At 39.0% G+C, this 25,732-nt stretch overlaps 1 protein-coding gene across 6 annotated transcripts in view; it reads right to left on the bottom strand.

Annotated features, from left to right (window-relative positions):
- The window catches only part of RNF216 (ring finger protein 216), a 143,128-nt gene that overhangs the window by 108,328 nt on the left and 9,068 nt on the right, over nucleotides 1-25,732 (bottom strand). For 3 of the 6 annotated variants that reach the window (XM_004775008.3, XM_045075148.1, XM_045075149.1), the window contains exons 2-5: nucleotides 19,798-19,933; nucleotides 13,535-13,668; nucleotides 7,102-7,959; nucleotides 6,269-6,345 (exon numbers count right to left, since the gene is read on the bottom strand). In XM_004775008.3, coding sequence (XP_004775065.1) covers nucleotides 6,269-6,345; nucleotides 7,102-7,959; nucleotides 13,535-13,668; nucleotides 19,798-19,864 — 1,136 coding nt within the window. In that variant the 5' untranslated portion in view covers nucleotides 19,865-19,933. Of the gene's footprint in view, nucleotides 1-6,268; nucleotides 6,346-7,101; nucleotides 7,960-13,534; nucleotides 13,669-19,797; nucleotides 19,934-24,231; nucleotides 24,325-25,732 lie in introns of all 6 variants that reach the window. The other 3 variants (XM_045075145.1, XM_045075146.1, XM_004775010.3) reach the window with 3 other exon arrangements.

The raw sequence follows: 25,732 nt of genomic DNA, 5'->3' as shown, positions 1-25,732 counted from the left end.
CCTGAATTTTAACTTTTAGGATTTCAGCAAGTAGTGAGTATACAGAAAGAAAAGGGAAAGTGCCATATAGAAAATTATGTTCCTTAGAACAACGGTGAAAACGAAGAACAAAGTATTTAACAAAGAGTTAAACTCAATAATTAACTGTTATTAAAGGTGATCATTATTTTTTTATTTTTTTTTTTTTTAGCAAATTTTTTTTTTTTTTTTTTAAAGATTTTATTTATTTATTTGACAGACAGAGATCACAAGTAGGCAGAGAAGCAGGCAGAGTGAGATGAGGAAGCAGGCTACCCGCTGAGCAGAGAGCCCGATGCGGGGCTCGATCCCATGACCCTGGGATCATGACCTGAGCCGAAGGCAGAGGCTTTAACCCACTGAGCCACCCAGGCGCCCCTAAAGGTGATCATTATTAACATCGCCATTATTTCACAAACAAGATACCCAGAATTGCATCAACTCTTTGAAAAAACTGTGTTTGCATTCCAAGAAGAACTAAAAGCTTGCATAAAAATAAAATTAGTTGTTTTTTAGTTGAGGGGAAGTCGAGATACTTTTTTTTTTTTTTAAGGTTTTTATTTGATAGACAGAGATCATTAGTAGGAAGGGGGGCAGGCAGATAGGGGGGCAAGGGAAGCAGGCTCCCCGCTGAGCAGAGAGCCCGATGAGGGGGCTCAATCCCAGAACCCTGGAACTATGACCTGAGCTGAAGGCAGAGGCTTTAACCCACTGAGCCACCCAGGTGCCCCGAGATACTTTTTATTGCAAAAATGTACTAGTTATTTCCATTCAATTTCCCTATGAATCTAAAAATGCTCTAAAAACAAAGTTTATTAGTTAAAAATAATGTAATTATGAAGTCATTACTTTCATTTTTAGTAATGGCAGACCAATCTTCCCAAAAATGAGAAACAAGACCAGAAATTCAGAAATAAAAAAATTCTGCTTGAAAATACCAGTAGTCAGGGCACCTGGTTGGCTCAGTCAGTTAAGCATCAGCCTTCAGCTCAGGTCACGATCCCAGGGTCCTGGAACTGAGCCCTGCATTGGGCTCTCTGCTCTGCAGTGAATTGTCTTCTCCCTTTCTCCCTCTCCCTCTACGCTCTCTCTCAAGTAAAAAATAAAATCTTAAAACAAAAGAGAGAGAAAGAAAATACAGTAGCCAACAGGATGGCAAAGAAGGCCAAATCTGGTAAATACTGGAGGTTCGGGAGGGATGTGGAAGAATGGTTCAAAGGTGCTTTATTTGTGAAAGCCAAAAGGTGGAAACAACTCAAATGCTTATCAAAACCAGAGGGAAAAATTATAGTATTTTGATACAAATGGGATACCACACAGCAGTGAAAATGAATGAACTATAGTTATACAGAGTGTTGTGCCCGAGTTTTTGCATCTGAGAGACCACCAAGGAGCCAAGCACTGATGGAATCACACGAGGGTTTATTTGACAAGCTTAAGCTTGGGCCCAAGTGTACCCTACACAGTGGAGTAAGAACTTGGACCCCAAGCCAGATTATAGTCAGAGTTTTTAAAGGCAGAGTAGGGGTGGACTCAGCAATGGGTGAGGACAAAAGGGATTAGGGATGGCGTAAGTCTCTAAGGACTTTGGGAAACAAGGTCTCCAGGACCTTGAGGGGCTAGCTATTGTTGGGAGAGAGGTTATTTATTACCAATAATAAAAATCTTCTCATGAGACCTTTTAGATGTATATCAGTGGGCCATATACTTGGGAATGATTCTCCACACTATCTTGGAGGTTTAAAGATAAAGTTTCCTAAAGGAATTGTTAAAGTAGACTTACAGGACTCTGGTCGGACCTGTCGGGGTAGGGGTAGGGGGTCGGTTAGGCTAGGATTGTTCTTAGCAAAACCTCAAGGTGAGGGCATTTAAGTCCCCAGGGGAGAGCCACTCTGTCTGTTTCAAGGGCTTGTCAGTAGGTAAGGAATTATAATGATTTTCTTCTGCCTCTGTTTCCCACATCAGCTAAACTTGAGGTGGGATGGCCTTAATTTTCTTGGCCTCCACACAGAGCATGGGTAAACCCCAGAAACAATGCTGAGTGAAAGAAGCCAGTCACTAAAGGATAGAGACAACACGAAATCTTCACAAAATCTTCAGTGTTTGAAGATGGTGGCAATGTCCTTTTCTGAGGGAGGATTTCTAGATGCTAGTTACATGAATGTCTGGTTTGTGATAAATTATTAGGCTCGTTATCTTTATTTTGTGCATTTTTCTATATGTGTATTACAGTCCATAATAAAAAAGGTTTTAGGGGCGCCTGGGTGGCTCAGTGGGTTAAAGCCTCTGCCTTTGGCTCAGGTCATGATCTCAGGGTCCTGGGATCAAGCCCAGCATCGGGCTCTCTGCTCAGTGGGGTGCCTGCTTCCCCTGACTCTCTCTCTCTGCCTGCCTCTCTGCCTACTTGTGATCTCTCTGTCAAATAAATAAATAAAATCTTGCTGACTATTGGGGCGCCTGGGTGGCTCAGTTGGTTAAGCGACTGCCTTCAGCTCAGGTCATGATCCTGGAGTCCCAGGATCGAGTCCTGCATCAGGCTCCCTGCTCAGCAGGGAGTCTGCTTCTCCCCCTGATCCTCTCCCCTCTCATGCTCTTTCTCTCTTACTCTCAAGTAAATAAATAAAATATTAAAAAAAAAAAAAAAAAAAAAAAGAAGTACATCAAATTAAAATTAGAAGTTCTTAGGAGTCCAAACCTAAGTGAAAGTGAAATCCCAGAGAAGTAAAGCTAAACAGAAGCAAGATTTTCCTGAGTGTACTCACCAAGTCACTTACATATTCAAAAAGAAAATAAAGATAATGATAATCATCTTATTCTTAAGTCCTTAATTCACAGGGCACAGAGACAAAGCTCACAGGCCATAAGGAGAAACATGCCTTAATACTGATGATGAGTGGACGGAGAGGAAACAAAATGCACTCTGAATTTGTGAGTATTATACTCAGTCCTCATCCAGGACTAAATTCTTACTATCTCGATGACTCAAAGCTTTACAGACAACAATCTAAAGGATAAAGTAGTGTTAGACCAACAACTGCCTCTAGGCACGTGCTGAAAGACAAAGCGAATTCTTCCTGAAGGAACCATTTCTATCAAAACCCCAAGAATGAGCTGACGGTCAAAATTTACAAAATGCACAAGGAAAAGAGGATACAAAGAGTCAGCAGAAACAACATTGTAAGGGTCACAAGGACCTCAAGTGTCAGAATGATCATACTCAGAACACAAAGAAGCTATGTTTATTGTGTTTAAAGAACTAAATGGATTAAAAATACAGGCAAAATGATGACACTAGAAAAATGATCTGGAGAATTACCAATTAAGGATGCCAGAATGAGAAGAATATAGGAAATGGAACTAAAAACACTGTGGATGAGTTTAGTGGCAGATTACACCCCACTAAAAAGAAAATTAGTGAGCTAGAGGATTGCCTTGAAGGAATCATCCAGAGTATATCACAGAGGCAAGAGATGGGGTCAAGAGCCACAGAGCACGGGGGAGAAGCGGGACAGGAGAAGGATGAGAACAGGGTTATTTGAGGATATACTGGCTACTGAATTTTTAGAACTGAGGAATGTCATCATTCTACTACCTAGGATAGCCTATGTTCTAACTGTACCGTCTTAGTGAGAAACGCATTAAGCATAAAATAACTACAAAACATTTTTTACTTTACTCAATAGTAGTCATCGGTAGTAGCACTGCCACAACAATTTTATGTATACTGTAGGATAAAAAGTTGTATTAATGTTACTAGAAACTACATTTTTAGTGGAGGGACACATAAATATAAATATAAAATTTACAAAGACTGAGGGAGGGGTGTCTGGGTGGCTCAGTGGGTTAAAGCCTTGGGCTCAGGTCATGATCTCAGGGTCCTAGGATAGAGCCCAGCATTGGGTGCCCTGCTCAGCAGGGAGCCTGCTTCTCCCCACCCCTGCCTGCCTCTCTGCCTACTTGTGATCTTTGTCTGTCAAATAAATAAGTAAAAATCTTAAAAAAAAAAAAGAAGAAGAAGAAGAAGAAGAAGAAGAAAAAAAAGACTGAGGGGAAAAAAATTTTAATGTTAAACTTGAATGTGAAATTATGAACATATGATTAAAAAACCCGATATTCTTGGTATGTCCCCTGTTAAGAGCTGACAAGTGATGCTAGTGGCAAAAACCTGGGTTTCATGGAGAAATAACCCTATTCCTGGTTTAGGGAAGAAACATTCAAGGTAAGCCCAAGCAACTCTGTATTTCAGAAAGCAAGGACATGCTCAGACTAATAGGGTCATGTCAAAATGACATAGATGCATCTTAAGAGGCTCCTACTGGTCAAACTTAGGATAATTCAGTACCAAAACCAAAAAAGGTTTAAACTGATTGTAAAATATCACTTATATAAAATTTTAAAGTCCACAGTAACTTAGAAAAAGACCAAAAAGTAAAAGGACAAAATCTTACAGAGCAACACCAGATAATAACCCAGGTGGTGGATATATGGGGTTCATCATACAGTCTTTCAACCCATGTTAAAAAATACTGGGGTGGCTCAGTTGTTAAGTGTCTGCCTTCGGCTCTGGTCATGATTCCAGGGTCCTGGGATCGAGCCCGACATCAGGTTGCCTGTTCAGTGGGAAGTCTGACTGTCCCTCTCCCACTTCTCCCGATTGTGTTCCCTCTCTCGCTGTGTTTATCTCTGTCAAATAAATAAGTAAAATCTTAAAAAAAAAAGAAAAGTGTTTACTTAAAAAAAAATACTGGGAGGAAAATCAATGACATCAAAAAAATTAAGTGGGGGACTGTTCTAGATTAAGAAGCTAAAGAGATAAACACCATTATAAAACTCTGACTCAATTCTGGTTTAAAAACTGGTCACAGAGGTGCCTGGGTGGCTCAGTCGTTTTAGAGTCTGCCTTCAGCCCAGGTCATGATCCCGGGGTTCTGGGATCAAGCCTGGAGCTGGGCTCCCTGCTCCTTGGGAAGGCTGCTTCTCCCTCACTTCCCCACTTGTGCTCTGCCTCGCTATCTTTGTCTCTCAAAAAAAAAAATCCTAGAAACAAACAGAAAACCAAAAACTGGTTAGTGGCTGTCCCTGGATAGAGGGCGACGGACAAGGTGGCCCCTGGCACCAACAGTCTTTGTATGAATTAGAAAAGAGCATCTCCTCTGGCTGCTGACCTGGGCAATAGGGCTCTTCCCACTTGGCCGTGGCAGGGAACAGCTCTCACTTGCACTCCTGGCTGAGTACTATAGTACTGGGCATAATCTTCTGAGGATAGAGCTTTAGGTATACTACCTCTTCTGTCTAAAGGATGTGATCTGTATTAACTGAAAATTTTCTTAGTTTCAGTATTCTACTGTTCTTCACAAATTTACAACTATTTCACCTCTGCAGACTAGAAGGGGGGGGAAGAGTGTAAAAGGGGAAGGACTTATTTGTTTTTTGGGAGACACTTCAATTTTTTAGAAAATTATAGTTTTGTTTGTTTGTTTTTTAATTTGACAGAGATCACAAGTAGGCAGAGAGGCAGGCAGAGAATGGAAGGGAAGCAGGATCCCTGCTGATCAGAGAGGCCAATGCAGGGCTCAATCCCAGGACCCTGCGATCATGACCTGAGCTGAAGGCAGAGGCTTTAACCCACTGAGCCACCCAGGCGCCCCTATAGTTATCATTTTTATGATAAACACTAAAGAAAACATTTCCATGCACTTCTCCAAACAGGCAGAGTGGTTGCAGAACACTTTCTGTTACAAATAAAGGGAAGAAAATGTCTTTTAACAACCTGACCAGAACATGTAGTATCAATGCTCAGAATTAACAAAGCACCTTAATTCCACAACCATGCAGCACTAAGTAAAACCCAGAAAGTCTGTATATGACTAAAATTAGAACTCTTCTAACAGGATCATTAAAGGAAACATAATGCTAAATGAAATAAGCCAGTCACCAAAGGACAAATACTGTGTTATTATTCTACTATTATGACGTTTCTGGAGTAGTCAAATCCAGAGAGACAGAAAGTAGAAGTGTATGTCCCAGGGGCTGGGGGTGCAGCGGTGGGGGATAAGGAGTTACTGTTTATGGGGACAGTTTCAGTTTGGGAAGATGAAAATGTTATAGAGATGGTGGGGATGGTTGTGCAAAAATGTGGAGCTAATTAATGCCATTGATCTGTATACTTAAAAATGGTATAAACCGTAGAATTTTATATTATGTGTATTTCACTACAGTAAGAAAAACAAAAGGCATGTGGTGTACTTACACATTCAAATCATAATAATTCTTCAAATGAATTATCTCCTCAATATACCCATTTGCGACATCTGGAAATCTGGCTTCCTGAAAAGGAATAAAAACATTATTTTTCATCCACTAGAATGCTTTCAAATTGTAATAAAAATCAGATGGCAAAAAGTAAAATAACTCAAGACGAGAAAGAGACTGTAAGGCAAGTCTGTGCCCAGACTTAATGTGTCTACATGGGAGTGTGGACTCCAGAAAGGACCCTAGAGATTACCTGGTCCTTTGCCACTTTGCGTATCTGTTCTTCACTCTTTCAATTAACACTGAACACCTCTGCCCAGGCCAAAGGAGTCCAAAAAGGAGAAAGCGCTACCTCTTAACATGCACATAAGCTCGTGTGCCAGACAAAAACACCCAGGGGAAAAGGGCTGAAAGCCTGTTCAAGGGCAATGAGCAGCTGAGTCGGAATCCACAGCCCTGCATCACACTCTGCATCAGGGATATCCAACAGAATTTCAAACAGTGATGGAAATGTTCTATTCTGTGCTTTCCAGTATGGTAGCTCTCTGGACCCATGTGACTACCAGGCACTTTAAATGTGACTAGTGCCACTGGAAACGGAATTTTAAATTTTATCTAGTTTTAAGGCACTTAAACAGGTATGTGAAACCACCACACTGGACAGTTCAGCTCTAGGTAATCTTATTCTTCAGAGTCTTTCTTCTGTTTTATGTATTCAGCTCTAGATCCCTGATGAAAACAAAGTGCCCCCACCACCCTGCTGTGACTTTGCAGTAAAAGAAAACCTAGTACATTTAGTGTAATTATTCACTTAAATAAAATAAAACTTACTGTTTCTTTCACTAAAAGTGCAACGAGTTCTTGATCTACCTCAGTAGCTTCCTGCCCCCAAAGGTTTTCCAAATTAGGCTCCTGAGATCCTTGGAGTGGAAAGGCTGGCCCTGGCTCTTCATCATCTATTGCTAATTGTTGGTCTTCGAGTTCTCCTAGAGGATGGGCAGGCTGAGGAGAAGAGGGGCCTGGAATCCCATCCTGTTGGGGTTCCGGTCTTGGAAAAGCTGGTCTTGGAAAAGTGAGTCCCGGGGGTTCATGCTGATACAACAATGGGCCCAGTTCTGCTTCAGGCTGCCGCTCCTGAGGAACAACCTGGTTTGTTATCTCACGGGGCTGTTGGTTTAGGGACTGGAAGTAAGGATGGTCTAACCAGCAGTCTTCTTCGATGGCCTGATCATCCAGGATAGCAGTTGATTCTTCAAGGTTTGATAAAAGCTCTGTCTCTGAATCTTCAGATGACTGGTTCTGAGTGTCCAGAGGATCGCTGTCTGGTGAAAGAAGGCTACCTTCTTCCAAGATAACGATTTTCTGCTCTGACCTTGGGTTGATGATGTCATTTGCTATTTGGTTATGACTTGGTCCAGGTTTGGGTTCTCTTTCTGTTTGGCCACTTGGCTTAATGAATTCAGAAACTCCAGGAGGCCCAAGATCCAGAAATTCACCGTAGTCATCCTCAGAATCATCCTGCGCCCCAGAATCAAACAATGAGCTGTTACACACTGAAAAATAGCCGTTCTTATCTGATTCAAAGGCTGCTCTAGACTTTTTAGGCCTTTCTTCTCCCAATCTTTTGAGATCTTGCCACTGGGCAGCTGGTTTGATGAGATTGGGTCGTGATGTCTGAGGTTTATTTGTCTAAGAAAAAATGAAATTTTAATAATAATTCAATTTCTTTCCTAGACCTATGTCTCCTTGTGTAATTATGTTGAGCTCTGGAGACAGGACAGGAAAGAAACAAACCCCAAAACACCCTACCCCACAAAACCTATTCTTCTTAACATTTATCTTAACACTGAAATTTGATTCCAACTCTAAGAATCAACACAGCCATTCATAGACTGGAACCTGAGTTCTAGTTTGCTTATATAGTTACACATAGTTTATATATAATAAAATTTATATATATAAAGTTTAAAAATTTATTTAAAATTATTAAAAATTTATAAAAATTTACATATATAGTTTATATAATTACAGCTATAATTTCACCTGACACCACTAAAATGCAACTGCACTGCAGAGGAAATAATGAAAGAACAAGAAAACAGCAGAACAAGGACTGTTCAAAAAACATGAAAACAATTTAAACCTCATCGGTAATTAGCAAAATGCAAATTAAAAAAGGATGTCCTCCACCCCCTCATAAGACTGGCAGAGCTTTTAGTTAGATAAGTCAAAACACTGATAAGGATGTGGAGAAACTCTCAGGCTATCATTCACTGCTGCTGAATTGAGGAGAGCAATTTGGCATTACTGATTAAAAATACATATCCTTAGGATCTATCAGTATAACCTTTTTATATCTATTGTATAAACCCTTCTGTAGCTAAAGGGCACATATTTAATAGATATTCACTGCCACACTGCTCAAAACATAAAAAGAAAAAAATCGGAGACATTCTACAGTTTATGCCCGAGAGAGTGGTTAAATTAAAATGCATGTCCAATTTTAAGGTAATGGAATACAGGTCCTCTGTCCCTTCTCTTCTCTGAAATCCCCCCAATCCAGGCAGAAGAATGAGACACAAAACTCAAAATCTTTGATGAAACCAGCAGACATGTGCAATCCCAAATCACAGCATATAAGAGAAGGAGCCAATAAATGCAGAACTACAGATGTCTGGCAGGGAAGAGAAAACTTCAGAAAGGCAGAAAGTTTTCCAAAGATGGTGATGTGTCCCGGGAGGACAAGACCGGTGCCCTGTTTGGAACATGGGAACGGCCACTCCACTGACAGGAGTTTCTGAGGATCTTAGACTATGAGGGGACAAACACCTCTGTAGGGGGGCACGTGTCAGTGACACGGGATGGACAGAAACTTTGAAATGGGCTTCTCTGGAGCCAGCAATCTCTGCCAGGTCCTAAGAAGAGAATGCTAAATAAACAAAAGTCCAGGTACACAAACACTCCATGCCTACGCACCTACACACACCCACACATACCCACACACCCACCCACCCTCTGGTAAGAGAGAACTCCCGCTAGCCAACAACAGTCCCTGAGCCTTTCCCCAACATAACTGCCTGGTCCAGGAGAAGTTCAATTGCATTCGAAGTTGAGTAATAAAAACCAACTAGAAATTATAGAAAGATACCCAACTTAAAAAAAAAAAAGAAATGGCAGATGAATAACACAATTAGAAAGTTAGTACTACACAGCAGGTAAAATAATGACAAAACAGAAACAAAACACAAATTAGTAATACAATATTTCTTTAATATAAATGTTTAAAATCATGGTTGAGTGGAAATAAGATAATTGTCAAAAAATGGGAGATGAAGTAGCCAGGGGTCCAAAAATACACTTAAAGCTGATTAATCAACTGGTACATATAAGGACAGCATATGAACTATAAAAGTTATACCAGAAGAACTAAAAAGAATAGAACTAAGGATAAAAACCTTTAAAAAAAAAAGTTTTCAAACTACCAGCTACACCACAGTTCCAAAATAAGTAAAAACAAAACCTCCAAGATGCAAGGAATATATAGTGAAAGATTATTTTTTAAAAACAACTTAGTTATTTTTGAGAGAGAGCATGTGAGCCCATGAGCTGGGGAGACAGGCAGAGGGAACCTCAAGCAGACCCCTTGTTGAATGTAGAGCCTAACAAGGCTTGAGCCCATGACCATGAAATCATGGTCCAGGCTGAAATCAAGAGTCAAATGCTTAACTGACTGAGCCACCCAGGTGTTCTTGAAAGATTATTTTTAAAAGAATAAAAATGTAAAGCAAAATAAATATTACAAAAGAACTAAAAACAAATGATAATAATCACATTTTAAATATAAATGAGGGGTGTGCCTTGCTAGCTCAGTCAGGGGAGTGAAGGACTCTTGATCTCAGGGTCAGGAGTCTTGAGCCCTACCCTGGATGTAGTGATTAAATAAATAATTTAATATAAACAAGATCAATTCTTCTATTAAATTTAAAAGTCTCTTTAAAAAGATCCCCTAAAGCAAAACCCAACCACACACTCACATATAACCAAGTTATTGGCACATTGATTCAGAAAGCACATGGGTAAAGACAAAAAAGTGGACTACTTCTTTTTTTTAAAAATATTTCATTTATTTATTTGACACACAGAGAGAGATCACAAGTAGGCAGAGAGGCAGGCAGAGGGAGAGGGAGAAGCAGGCTCCCCGCTGAGCAGAGAGCCCGATGCGGGGCTTGATCCCAGGACCCTGAGATCATGCCCTAAGCCGAAGGAAGAGGCTTAACCTGCTGAGCCACCCAGGTGCCCCTGGGCTTCTTTTTCTAGTAACAACATACTAGATCAATGCTTCTACTGAGTAAAAGCAGCAAACTTGGGTCAAAATATAAAAGCAACATCAAACATCTACTTGAAGGCCTCAGAGATATAGTGGGACAGGGACAAGGAAGTAGTAGTCCAGTAAAATGAGCCCCACAATGGGTTACTTTTCTCTTGTAGCTGCATTTGCTAATTCCAGACCCAGATGAAGAGGAGAAGATAAACAACACTTCCAAAGCAGCAAACTTGGGTCAAAAAATAAAAGCAACATCAAACATCTACTTGAAGGCCTCAGAGATATAGTGGGACAGGGACCAGGAAGTAGCAGTCCAGTAAAATGAGCCCCACAATGGGGTACTTTTCTCTTGTAGCTGCATTTGCTAATTCCAGACCCAGATGAAGAGGAGAAGATAAACAACACTTCCGACATCCTCGCTGAGGAGCTATGGGCACCAAAGGTGGAATTCAGAACTCACCATGGGGAAGGGTTCTGGTAAATCTCAAGCTCGGGGTGAATTGGAGATGTGCTGGACCTCTCTGGAAATGAATCCTTGTTTGGAGAGTTTAAATCCCTCCATCTGAAATTGCTCGTTTCCCAACCATATTTGAAAAACAAATGTGAGGGGCACCTGGGTGGCTCAGTCAGTTAAGCGTCTGCTTTCAGCTCAGGTAATGATCCCAGAGTCATGGGACCGAGCCCCGCATCATGCTCCCTGCTCAGTGGGAAGTGTGCATCTCTCTTTGCTCCTCCCCTGCTCATACTCTCTCTCAAATAAATAAAATCTTTAAAAAAAAAAAAAAAAGACTCAGAAGACACAGAGAGAAGAGGTTTAATTTTATTTAATACACTAAAAAAAAAAAAAAAACTTAAAGAATTTATTTTGTAGGAAAGTGTCACAGAACAAAACTGGTATTAAAGTGACAGAAGGGGTGCCTGGGGTGGCTTGGTCAGTTAAGCATCCAACTCTTGGTTTTGGCTCAAGTTGTAATCTCAGGGTCCTGAGATCGAGCCCTGTGATGGGTTCCATGCTCAGTGCAGAGTTTGCTCGAGATTCTCTCTCCCTCTACCCCTCCCCCACTTTTTAAAATAAATCAATCTTCAAAAAAAAAGAAGAAGAAGTGACAGAGGGGACACCTTGGGGTCTGGTTAAGTGACTCTTGATTTTGGCTCAGGTCCTAATCTCATGGTTGTTGAGTTTGAGCCCTGCATTGAGCTCCATGCTGCGTGTTAAGCTTACTTTAAAAAAAAAAACAAAACAAAAGTGACAGAAAATCTAAACATGTTAATTACCACAGAGGAAGCTGAGACAGTTTCAAAGAACTGGCCCCCAAGAAAAGCAATAGCCCAAATACCTATAGGGTAAATTCTATCAAATCTCTAACACGTAACACTGATATTATTTAAAACAGTAATGTCAACACAAAGAAGAAGAAGAAAGAAAACTTCTAAATTTTTTTCATGAAATCAGAATCAATCATGTTTGTAAAAACCCTGTCAGAGACAGCACAGGTGCACACATATACACCTACAGGCCACTCTCCCTCATAACAACTATGGAGAAAACCCTAAATAAAATCTTAGCAAACGGAATCCAAGGGCTTATTACCATTACATTACAATACCATTACCAAGCAGAGTTGATCCAGAGATAGCAGAAAAATTTACATTAACAGATCGAAGAAAAATTATATGACAATCTCCACAGATGCTGAAATGGAATTTGACAGAATTCTATATTCACTAATAAAAACTTAAAGTAGATGGCTATTTCCGTAACATACTTTAAAAAAATGGTATCTCAGCATGCCTGGGTGGCTCACTTAGTTAAGAGTCTGCCGTTGGCTCAGGTCATGATCACTGAATCCCAGGATCCAGCCTTGCATCAGGCTCCCTGTGCAGGGAGGAGTCTGCTTCTCCCTCTCCCTCTGCTCCTCCCCTGCTCATGCTCTCTTTCTAATAAAAATCTTAAAAAAAAAAAAAAAAAAAAAAAAAAAGGATAACTCAAGCAAAAATCTACTACTCACTTAGCAAAGAAACATTAGTAAGTATTCCCATTTATGTCAGTGGATATTTTTCTCACTCCTACTCCTATTATTAAAAATTTTGAGAAAGCATTATTTAATATAATTAGAAAAGATATAGACAGAAATAAAAACTGGAAAGGAAGAAACTGCAAGTATCGTTATTTGCAGGTAGATCAGCTGCCATCCCTTGAGAGGGTCATAGGATCAACCGAAAAACAACTATAGACAATAAAGATAAGGTGAAATTAATATAAAATTAATATAAAAACCACCACACTTCTAAATTAAAAAAAAAAAATGGTTAGAAAGTACAGTTGAAGCAAAGATATCCTTTACAAAAGTGACAGAAAAGATAAAATAACTAGGAAGAAACTTAACAAAAAATGTTTAACATTTAAACTGAAAAAAAAAAAAAAAATTCAAAATGCTCTAGCTGAGGAATATAAAGAAAGGATAGGCCAAATGGAACAGAAGTTAGAAAGGGTCAGTACTATAAAAAATTGTTAAGTTTAACAATAATGTTTGTTTTGAATTCCATCATCAAGCTACCTACTGGAATTAGAAAAGCTGTGCTCAAAATTTATATAAAAGTATGAAGCACAAAAATATCCAGGATGAGTCTGAAAAAAGTACAGTAAAAAGGGGAGATGAACGCTACAAGAAGGATTTAGTAATTGCAACAGTACAGACCAGTGAACAAACAGCAATAATGCAGAAGTTGAGAAACAGACCAAACACTGGCTTCTAAAGTTACGGGGGCATCAGTCAGGGCAGAAAGGGGCTATTCTCAGAGATGCACGACCACAGCACACACAGAGCCACAGTGCTCTCAGCTGTCCTATGAGGTCTCAACAACCACTAGCCTAGGGCCAAAGAATCAGATCACTAACTTGCAATAATGCCTCATCATGGTAGGTTTAAGAAAACTCACTTCTGTCAGGATGACATCATCATCCAGGTCCTCATCGTCGTGTTGCTGAGGAGCCGGGGTGACCAGCATAGGAACCCCTTCCTCATCAGAGGAGTCAGATATGGTGATGGGTCCATCTCTGAGATTGATCCAGTCTAAAAGGAGGCAGAGAACATGGTTACCAGGAGATGAGCGTGATCTTCAGTCTTTTAATTCAATTTTGGCATGAAAAGGGTCAAGCCTAAAGCCGAATTCATGGCTACTGGTGTGTTAGCTTATCTCCTCAAGCAGCACACACGCCCAAATATTAACAGCTACGTTTCTGTGGTGAGCCTTGCCAATAATACATTTTGGGAAGCAATAGAGAAAATCTAACAACGTTATTAACCTTTTCTTATACTAGGTCTGAGAAATCTGTCGGTGAAATCCTGACTGCCAGTTTTTAAAAAGTGAAATAATGGTCTCCCACCTCATCTCTATTCTTTCCAGGGAATAAAACATTGTTTTATTATTCAACTGAAAAAACTTTCACTCAAAACTAGTAAAATTTTCATTTAATTTGTTCACCTTAGACATAAACTTTAGATACAATTTATACACAGTTCAATATTTCAAAAACCCATTTATCATCTACAACTGTAAACAACAGAAACATCCTAATTTCTTTTTATTTTTAAATTTTATTGTTATTTTTTAAGATTTGAGAAAGAGAGAACATGGGAACGTAAGTGAACGCTGGAGCAGATGAAGTTCAGAAGGAGAGGGAGAAGAGAAGCAGATTCCCCGCTGAGCATGGAGCCCAATGTGGGGCTCAAACTCAGGGCTCTGAAATCATGACCTGAGCCAAAATCAAGAGTTGGATACGTGACTGACTGAGCCACCTAGGTGCCCCATCCTTTTAAGTACAACTAGAGTTAAGCTATCTGGATATAGTAATTATGTTGGAAGTTTCTAACTCCTCTTATTTGTTTGAAAACAGAGCATGCTGGGGTACCTGGGTGGCTCAGTAGTTAAGCGTCTGCCTTTGGCTTGGGTCATGATCCCAGGGTTCTGGGATCGAGCCTCACATCAGGCTCCCTGTTTGGGGGGAGGCCAGCCGCTCTCTCTCCCACTCCCCCTGCTTATGTTTCACACCCCCCCATCAAACAAACAAACAAATAATAAATAAATAAATATCTTGCAGAAAATGGTACTTAAAAAAAAATAGAGCATGTCTATGAATTACTGGGTAACAGAAACTGTTAATTTTTTTCTGCCTGGCTCATGGGAACATTAAAGGTTAAAACAGGTAAAAAAAAGCAAATGCATTTGAGAGTTGGGGGGGGGACACAATGAGGAAAGAGGCACCATCAGTTACAAATGTTGAAATTTCTCCATTAAAGCTCTAATATCTTTCTCAAGGCAAATGCTTCATTTATTTTTACAGTATTCAACAATTTGAAAAGCAATCTAAAGTCAATTATCTCACTTCATCCCTGTAACAACCCTGTGGTGAGCCATGGACAGCAGTCTGTTGAATCTAAGGTCAGACTACCCGGGTTCAAGTCTCCGCTCCACCATATGAAAGCCGCGGGATGCTATTACCTAACTTCCTCAAGCATCCACTTCCTCAACATTAAAAAAAGTTAACGATGATGGCTTGAGGGGAGAAGGCTCACACCCCCAGCCTGCAGGGTGGACAGCCAACCAGAGGTAGCCCAATTCATGACAGAATTTCACATTTTCCTGAATGCTCCCGATCATTATATTCCTTCGGTTATTTTCTGATACTGAATAATTTTTGTTGTTGTTTTTACAATTTTGTTTAATTTTCTTTGGAAGACTCTAATTGGCTTTATTAAGCAATTCTTGATTTGGGCAACACCCCACCTAGCAAGCAGAATGGAACGTCGGACAAGTTTGTCTAATTTTACCACTGGTTTTGAAGAGAATCTGTCAAGTCAGCCATTCCAAAAAAACCCACCCGGTGGAGGTCCACTATGAAGGGACATTAAGGCAGAGGCACCAGGCACAGGGTCAAGAGAGTGCCAGTGCCAGTGCCAGAGCATAATGAACAAGCCTCCGGCCACCTTCTATTGCTTCGCTCCCAGAATGCTGGCAGTCTCTGATTCCTGAGGCAGGAAATGTACATTCCTCTCTGCAAGAACTGGCCCAAGAACAGAACACTTACTGACACCCTTGGAAGACCCAATGAAAAAGCTGGCTTGAAACCTATCGTCTCAGAGTGGAAGCCCAATGGTTGACAAGATTATTCCCCAACACACCATATATAAATACATTAGCCTTTAAAAAATTAAAGTATAACAAAATCTATGAACCAAATGTCAAACTCCATGAATTAATCAAAAGGCCCATACCTGAGGGACCATCACCAAGGTCAGTAAATACATTTCTAGCACATTAATAGTCTCCTAGCTCCACAGACTAGTTCTGCTTGTTTTTTGAATATACATTCGTTCCTGGCTTTCTTGCAAATACCAGGCCCATGCATCCATGCTATGGCATGTCCTGTAGCTCTCTGCTGTATGTAATCCACTATGTGACTCTATCGCAAGATATTTATTTTTCTGTCAATGGCCATTTGGGTTGGTTCCAGTCTTGGCTATTTTGGATAAAACGGTCTTGAACACTCTTTTTTTTTTTAAAGAGAGGGAGAAAGAACCTTAAGTAGGCTCTATGCCCAGCACGGAACCCAACTTGGGCTTGATCCCACAGCCGATTATCATGATCTGAGCCAAAATCAAGAGTTGCACACTTAACTGACTGAGCCACCTAGATGCCCCTTAATGCTATCTTGAACACTCTTATGCATGTCTCTTGGTATACTCATTTCAGTTGGGTACATTCTAGGAGGGAAGCGCTAAACCATAGGGAAAGCATATGTTCAATTTCAGTGGACAACGCCAAATAATTTTCTCAACTGTGCTAATATACACTCCTGCCAGCAGTGTGGGGTGGGATGGTACCTGTACTTCATGTCCTTAGTGGAACATAGCCATGCTCATTCATTTATACATCATCTATTGCTGCTTTCATCTTACCATGGTATAGCTGAGTAACTGCCAGACAGCATAAGACTTCCCAGACAAAAACAGTGACTATCTGACTTTCAAAAGTTTGTGGAGTCTTCATTTATTCAGTTTTCTTCAAACATGATTATTAGGTGCATCTCATAACCTTCAACAATTTGTATTTTCATTATCACGCAATTCAAAATATTTTTATTTCCACTGTGATTTCTTTTTTGAACCGTAAGTCATTCTGAAATGTATTCCTAAGTTCCACACAGAGAAATTTTCTAATTATATTTCTGTAATTGATTTACAACTTAATTCCAACATGGTTAGAGAATATAAGCTATATGATTTCAATCCTCTGAAACCTGGATCTTGTTTTGTGGTTCAAAATGGCCAATTTTGTTAAATACGTTGGGTGCAATACTCCATTTATGTCTATTATGTCAAATTTGTTGATCGTGTTCTATATTCACACCAATGTTTGTGTATGCTTGCTCTGTCAGTTAATGAAAGAAACATGCTTAAAATCTCCAAAATAATTGTGGATTTATCCATTTCTCCTTTTAGTTCTGTTCATTTTTGCTTTGTGTATTTTCACAACATGTTACTGAGTGTACAGAGATTAGAACTGTTTTATCTTTCCAGTGCACTGACCCCTTTATCATTATAAACTCTTTATTTATTAATACTTCTGGCTAAAGTGTCCACCTTATCTGATAATACACAGACATACCATCTCTTTTCTGTGCTATTTGCATAACCTGTCTTTTTTTGTTCCTGTACTTTTAACCTTTATTTTACCTTCATTTAAAAAAAAAAATTTATTTATTTATTTGACAGAGAAAGATCACAAGTAGGCAGAGAGGCAGGCAGAGAGAGAGGAGGAAGCAGGCTCCCTGCTGAGCAGAGAGCCCGATATAGGACTCGATCCCAGGACCCTGGGATCATAACCTGAGCTGAAGGCAGAGGCTTAACCCACTAAGCCACCCAGGCACCCGACCATTGCCTTCATTTTTAAGCCTATTTTTACTGGGTATGGAATTCTTGCAATTGAATACTACACGGCAATTAAAAAGGATTTAATTTAATGCAACATGGCAGAATCTCAAAACATCACACTGCACAGAAAAATTCAGGCATAAAGAATATAGACTGTATGGTTCCATTTATATGAAACTATATAGTGACAAAAAATAGATCAGTAGTTTCCCTAGGCTGAGAGTAGGGTGAGGACTGGCTGCAGATCGGACATAGAGGAACCTTTCTGGGAAGACAGAAATGTCCCACATCATGAATAAAGGGGGTGATTACATGGGTATTTTCATTTTTCAAAGCTCACTGAACTATATCCTTAAAATGTGTGCATTTAAATAAATTATACCTCATAAAGCAGATTTAAAAATAAAGAAATCTACAGGAGCTGGCACTATAAAAATTATTAATATGGCTCATAAAAGCAAAACTCTGCAATCCTGAAAAAAATCCTCATGCAGTGTGCAAAATACACCAAAACTTGTCTAACAGAAAAATAAACCTCCAAAGTGAGTAATTTCCCCAAAGGAATTAGTTGTTCTGAAACCCTGTTCAAGTATATTTAAAACCCAGCTAAAAGACAACTACAACATTAATTTGATATACATGTTTAAAAGATTTGGAAACAATCCCATATACAAATTATAGCTAAGATTTAAAACTTTCTGACTCGTAATAAATTACGGCTCTCTTACTACCAAGCTAGAATAAACTCTTCGTAAAATCCTTAAAAAGTAGTGCTTCTTTTGCATTAATAATTTGCATAGTTTAAGCATTTTATTTTTCTATTTGCTTAATAAAATCTGTTCAACTTTAGGGATGCCTGGGTAGCTCCGTGGGTTGGGCCTCTGCCTTCTGCTCAGGTCATGATCCCTGTTCCCGGGATTGAGCCCCACATTGGGCTTTCTGCTCAGCAGGGAGCCTGTTTCCCTTCCTCTCTCTCTGCCTGCCTCTCTGCCTGCTTTTGATCTTTCTCTGTCAAATAAATAAATAAAATCTTAAAAAAAGAAATTTGCTCAACTTTAAATATTCTCTGAAAGCCAAATGTATATAATTTACCCTCTGCTGGGAAAAAAAATCATCTTCATAAGCACAAAATATTATCAATGGGAAGAAAACCTCAAAAAATATATAGTACAATTTCTTCCATGGAAATTAAAAAAAAAAAAAAAAGATTATATTTATTTGAGAATGTGTATGCACTCAAGTGGGGAGGGGGAGTGACACAGGGAGAGGGAGAATTAGACTCCTCACTGAGCAAGGAGCCCAACTTGGGACTTGATCCCAGGACCCCAAGATCGTGACCTGAACAGACACTTCACTGTCTGAGTCATCCAGGAGCCCCCTTCCATGGTATTTACACTTGCAAAAAATACTTTTCCTACTCAGCAGCATGAATTTTTTCCTTTCAGCCTAGGTGTAAATGTAAATTCTGATTTGACAGGAAATTTCACATGCATTTAGGAATGTTACAGATATGCAGGCTCCCTTCCCTTTTTCTTTCTTTTTTTTTTTTTTTTAAAAGATTTTACTTATTTATTTGAGAGAGAGACAGTGAGAGAGAGCATGAGAGGCGAGAAGGTCAGAGGGAGAAGCAGACTCCCCATGGAGCTGGGAGCCTGATGCGGGACTCGATCCCAGGACTCCAGGACTGTGACCTGAGCCGAAGGCAGTTGCTTAACCGACTGAGCCACCCAGACGCCCTCCCTTCCCTTTTTGAATCAATGAACTTTCCCAAATTTTAAACACCGTACAATGAAAGAATATATATTCTAAAATTCCCTATTTTAGGCAATCAGAATCTTTTGGGGAAAAAAATGCTTTAAGCATCATATGAAGGGACAAAAATGCTGTAGCAGCACTTTCAGATCATACAGGCCTGGAAAAGCACTCCTTTGAAGACCCCATTCCTTCAAAAACGGAACTGTCACAATTCCCACACTCCCACCTCTTAAGATCCAATGACTGCACATTCACAGCTTATTGTGGCTTGCTCATTAATAGCTTAATAATCCACTTGTGATGAAAGATTCTTAAAACTTCATTCATGCCAGTATGTGTCACCATCTGACACAAAATTCCAGTCTAATGAGCCCATTACACCAGATGTTCTGAGGTCTAAAAATGAAATGTCTCTGGGGTCCACATGGTGCAAAACAGGTTCATTTCAAAGAAACTATGACTATACCATAAGAGAAAAAGCAATAATAAAAGGGAGAAAGTGAGAACACTTACCTTGTCCCCTGTGGCAGTGAAAGTTGTTCAAATGAATTACTTCTTCATTATTGTTTCCCTCTGCCATTTTCAAATGCAGACGTACACATACGTGCTTGCTAATATCTAAACATGGTGACTATCTGTTCAAAAGGGTCTGAAAAAAAAAAAAAGACCACATTAAGAATGAGGGATTGTCAGAACTCTTCCCTCATATTTGAAGGTAGCATTCTAAGCTTATGGTGAAACCACCGAAGGGAAAAATAAAAGAATGCATAACTGAAAAGCTGATGGGTGGGGGGAGAAGAATAATTAAAAAAAAATAACTTATTATTGTAAAAGAACATAACCTATTATTGTAAAAGAACAGAGGAATAAAGCATCAAAGAACAAATGGAACACATAAAGAATAAAATAAACTTAAAAACTCAATCACAGCAACCTACGGAATGGGAGAAAATATTTGCAACTCATAGTAGCTTGTAAGGGGTTAAAATCTAAAATATACAAAGAACTTCCACGACTTGATAGCCAAAAGCAAATAATCCAATTATAAAATGGGCAACGGACCTAGATAGACATTTTTCCAATAAGATACTCAATTGGACTACAGGTACATGAAAAGGTGCTCATTATCACTAATCACCAGGGAAATGCAAATCAAAACCAAGAGTGATGGCCTCCCCCTTGTTAGAAAAAGGTAAAGAGATAACAAATGCTGGCAAGGATACAGACAAAAGATAGCCCTCCTACACTACTGGAGGGAATGTAAATTCTCTTCATGCAAACTAGTATGGGGGTGCATCAAAAAATTTTAAAAAGGGCACCTGGGGGCTTAGTCAGTTAAGACTCTGCCTTTGGCTCACTTCATGATCCCAGGGTACTGGGACGGAGCCCTGCATTGGGATCCCTGATCAGTGGAGAGTCTGCTTCTCCCTCTGCCTCCACCACCCCCAACCTCACTTGTGCTTTTCTCTCAAATATATTTAAAACAAACAAACAAACAAATAACCCCCCAAAATTAAAAATAAAACTACCATATGATCCAGCAATTCCATTTCTGGGTATGTATGTTTGCTGCAGCATTATTTACAACAGCCAAGATGTGGACACGGCCTAAATGTTCATTCAGTGAATGGGTAAAGAAAATAGAGGGGCACCTGGGTAGTTCAGTTAAGTGTCCAACTCTTGGTTTCAGCTCAGGCATGATCTCAGGGTCCTGAGAATGAGCCCTGCGTTAGGCTCTGCACTGAACGTGGAATCTGCTTGACCCTCTCCCTCTGTTCCCTTTCATAAGTAAATTTTAAAAAGAAAAAAAAAATAAGAAATGCTAGAAAACAGAATGCTACTAAGGTGTAAAAAAGAGGGCAATCCTGTCATTTGCAAGAACATGGATGAATTATACACTAAGCATTATATACTAAGTGAAATGAGACAGAAAAACAAACAAGATATGATCTCACATGTAGAGTCCAAAAAACAACTCAAAATCCCACAAAGACCCAAACTCGTAGAAACTGAGATCACATATGGTTACCAAAGGTAGGAGAACTGGATGAAGGAGGTCAAAAGGAACAAAGTTCCAGTTATAAAATAATAATGGGGCCAGAAGGTACAACATGAGGACTACAGTTAACACTGCTGTAGGGTGTATTTGGAAACTGCTAAGAGAGTAAATCCTGAAAGATCTCATCACAAGGGAAAACACATTTTTCTCTTTTTTGGGGGGTTACCCATATGAGATGATGATGTTAACTAAACTTCCCAAGGTAATTACTTTGCAATTTATGTTAAGTCGTTATCTTGTACAACTTAAATATAATCATACTGGAAACTGTACTACATAAACAGACAACATAAACACTGTTAAGAAAAAGCTTTAAAGCAAAAGGATGGAAAGCAATAGACTGGTCAACTAATAAGATACTTTATTTTTCAGTCATAAGATGTCCATCTGATTCTTTTTTAAAGACTTTATTTATTTATTTCACGGACAGAGATCACAAGTAAGCAGAGAGGCAGGAAGAGAGAGAGGGAGAAGCAGGCTCCCCGCCGAGCAGAGAGCCCGATGCAGGGCTCCATCCCAGGACCCCGGGATCACGACCTGAGCCAAAGGCAGAGGCTTTAACCCACTGAGCCACCCAGGCGCCCCTCCATTTGATTTTTTAAATAAACTCCAATTCTATGTTGAAGCTCTCTTTTCAACTAATCTTTTCTTTTTGGGAGGGAGGCAGAAGGGGTACAACAAAACCCATGAAAAATTCTATGAATAGACTAGAATCAGACAAAATTGATATAACTAGTTATCAGGGACCAGTAGGGAGACTTCATCCAGTTAAGAGGGTCAACTCACAGAAGATACAGTATTGAATGTGTATGAATCTAATAATACCGTTTCAAAAATATATACACCTCAAACTGACAGAAGTTAAGGAAGTAACACAAATCCACACTTATAGCTGGACAGATATGAAGAGCACTATCAAACCACTTGACCTCACTGACACTGATAGACCACTCTACCTAACAACTGTAGAACACATATTCTTTTCAAGTATATAGAGAACATTTATAAAATGGATTATATCCCTGAGTCATAAGACTAGTCTCAACAAATTTCATGGGCTTGAAATCATACGGTGTATTGTTACCTGGTAACAGTCAGTAAAAGATAACCAGGAAATTTCTAAATACTGGAAATTAAGCAAACTAAACAACTCATGGATTAAAGAAGAAATTATGACGAAAATCAGAAACTCCTGTATTTTGACTGGATGAATCAAACAGTAATGAAAACAAAATATGTCAAAATTCATAGGCTAGAGTTAAAGCAGTGTTTAGAGGGCAATTTATACATCCAAATGCTAGTTTAGAGAAGAAAAAGGACCACGATATCAATGACTGAAGCCTCAATCTCAGGAAGCTAGAAAAAGCACAGTAAATCAAACCAGAAAAATAGAAGACAATCCTAACAGCAGGAATCAACAAAATAGACACAAACATATAAAGAAAAGTCCAAACAAAAAGTTGTTTCTCTAACAAGATTAAGAAGACTGATAAACCTCTCATAACTGATGAAGGGAAAATGGGAGAAAACACAACCAACCATTATCAGGAATGTAAAAGAAGACACCACCACAGATTCTACAATATAAAAGGAGTATTTTGTATAATTTTATACCAATCAATTTGAAATTGTGACTGGATAAACTCTTTGAGATACAACTTACCATAGGGGAAGAAAATTTTTATTTATTTATTTAAAAATTATTTACTTAGGTAATCTCTACACCCACTGTGGGGCTCAAACTCATGGCCCTGAAATCAAGACACATGCTTTGTGGACTGAGCCAGCTAGGTGGCCCTGAACAAAGAAAACTAAATCTCAACAGAGCTCTACCAAATAAGGAAACTGAATCAGTAACTAATAACTTTCCCACAAAGAATACTGTAAAAGCCGTGTAACCTTTCCCAGTAAAGTCTTCTAAATATCCAAGGAAGAAGTGTAACTAATATTACAAAAACTGAGAGAACAGAAAAAGAACAAACATTATTTCTGAATGAGGCCTGCATAATTCTGATACTCTAAGCTCATTAGAACAGCACAAGAAAGACCAATCTCTCTCATGAACACAGATGCAAAAATCATAACCAAAAGCAAAGTAAGGTATGTTATTGGAATAAAGAAAAAACTATCTCATCATTGCAGTAGGTTGGAGGAAAAAGCATTAAAATTTAACAGCCATTCATGATTAAAATCTCTCAGCCTACTGGTTATTAGAGAAGACTACCTTTGCCAAGTTGAAGACATTTCAAAAACACTAGAGCAAACCTCACACCTAACAATGAAGCAATGAAAAGTTTTTTCCCTAAAATTGAGGAGAGTTTGCACCATTTCTCATCTACACTGTACTGGAGGTTGTAGAAGGTGCAGTAGGGCAATAAAGAGAAATAAAATATCAAGCCGAAAGGGAGAAATTAAAATGGCATTATATGCAGATGATAAGATTATATATATATACATACATAGATATTTTTAGGATTTTATTTATTTGACAGAGATCACAAGGAGGCAAAGGGGAAGACAGAGAGAGGGGGTGAAGCAGGCTCCCACTGAGCACCCAATGTGGGACTCGATCCCAGGACCCCAGGATTATAACCTGAGCCGAAGGCAGAGGCTTTAAACCACTGAGCCACCCAGGGGCCCCAAGATTGTCTACTGATGCAAGACAGAAAAACAGACTAGAGGGCTCAGAAACAGACCCATATACGTTTGGTCATCTATATAAAAACAAAGGTGCTACTGCAATGTAGTGGGAACAATGGTCTCCCGATAAACATTGCTAGGCTAAGTGGGTATCAATAGAGGAAGAAAATGAGCCTTGATTCATTCCTTATACCACACATAAACATTTGTTCCAGAAGGATTATCAAAAGATAAAACAACAGGGGCACCTGGGTGGCTCAGTCAGTTGAGTGTCCAACTCTTGATCTCAGGTCTCAGTCTTGGGGTCTCGAGTTCAAGCCCCACGCTGGGCATGGAACCTACTTAAAAAATAAATAAATAAAATGATAAAATACTGGAAGATAACAGAGGAACGAAACAGTGGGTCAAATACATATAAGTGACGGTACATAGAACCACCACTGCAATGAGTAAGTGGAATGAATAACAAAGTCTATGGATACAAGGCCAATATGCAAAAATGAATGCTATACTAGTAAGAAACAATTAGAAAATGGTGTTTTGAAAGGATACTCCTTAGAGGCATCAAAAACTATCATATACCTAGGAATAAATGCAATGAAAGAGGTGCCAGACCTCTATATAAAAAACTGTAAATCACTGAGCGAAACAAAAGAACACTAATGAATGGAGACACATACCACATTCATGGACTGGAAAGCTCCATTTTGTAAAGATGTCAATTCCTCCCAAACTGATCTACAGATCTTATATAGCCTTAATCAGATTTTTAAAAAGTGGCTATACACAACATGATTTTAAAATCTACAGGAAAATGCAAAGAGCCAAGAATAACCAAGGCATTCATAAAGAAAAACAAGAGGTGAAAGACTTACACTATTAGTTGAGTCTTATTAATACAAAGCTACAGTTAATTAAAACCATGCAGTATTGGCAAAAGAAGAGAAAAACAGATGAAAGGAACAGAGTCCAGAAACTGATTCATTCACATGCGGATATCTGATTTATGACAAAAGTGGCATTGCAGAGCAGTAGAAAACATGTTTTTACTGTATGCTGTACTAGAAAGCTGTGGGGGAGGGCAGGAAGAATGAGGAACTAAGTCTCTTCCCCATGCCTTAGACAAAAATGACTTTAGGTGATTTCTTGATTTAAATAGGAAGGTAGAAGAGTTTCTAGAAGATACCTTAAAAAAAATGCCTTCACAAACTTGGGGTTGGGAAAGATAGTAGTACATATTATACTATTGTAAATATTGTACATTAAAAATAAAATTTTGTACATTAAAAATAAAAACTTCTATTCACAAAATTAATTATTAAGAGTGAAAAGGCAAGCCACTGGGGGGAAGAAGCTGTCATATTTTGAAAATTGCATGAAAAGGGATTTCTGTGAAGTTGAAAAAGCTATCCTAAACTTACCCTCCTTCTATAAGTCCCAAAAAACCCAATTTCATTAAAAATGAGCAAAGATTCTGGCCTGCAAAGTTTCTGCTGAAAAAATGAGTTAGAAAAGAACTGATGTCAAAACTCCTATAAAGTTGTAAGAAAAACAAGCAGTAGCAAAACAACATCCCTATAAACAAATACATGCCAGAAAAAAACACCTAAAGGACACTATGAAAATAATACAAGACATAAAACAACAACATAAATCAGAACAAGAAAACTCATAAATGGCATGGCAGATCTCAGGAAAGAAAGAAAATTTTAAGAAGTTTTAGGAGTGAAGACTAAATTAGAAGGAACA

The sequence above is a fragment of the Mustela putorius genome, unplaced genomic scaffold (genome assembly GCF_011764305.1).
Source record: "Mustela putorius furo isolate JIRA1106 unplaced genomic scaffold, ASM1176430v1.1 tig00000139_pilon_pilon_pilon, whole genome shotgun sequence".
Classification (NCBI taxonomy): domain Eukaryota; kingdom Metazoa; phylum Chordata; class Mammalia; order Carnivora; family Mustelidae; genus Mustela; species Mustela putorius.
Note: the sequence above shows the minus strand (reverse complement) of the source record. Positions and strands in the feature narration are given on the sequence as shown.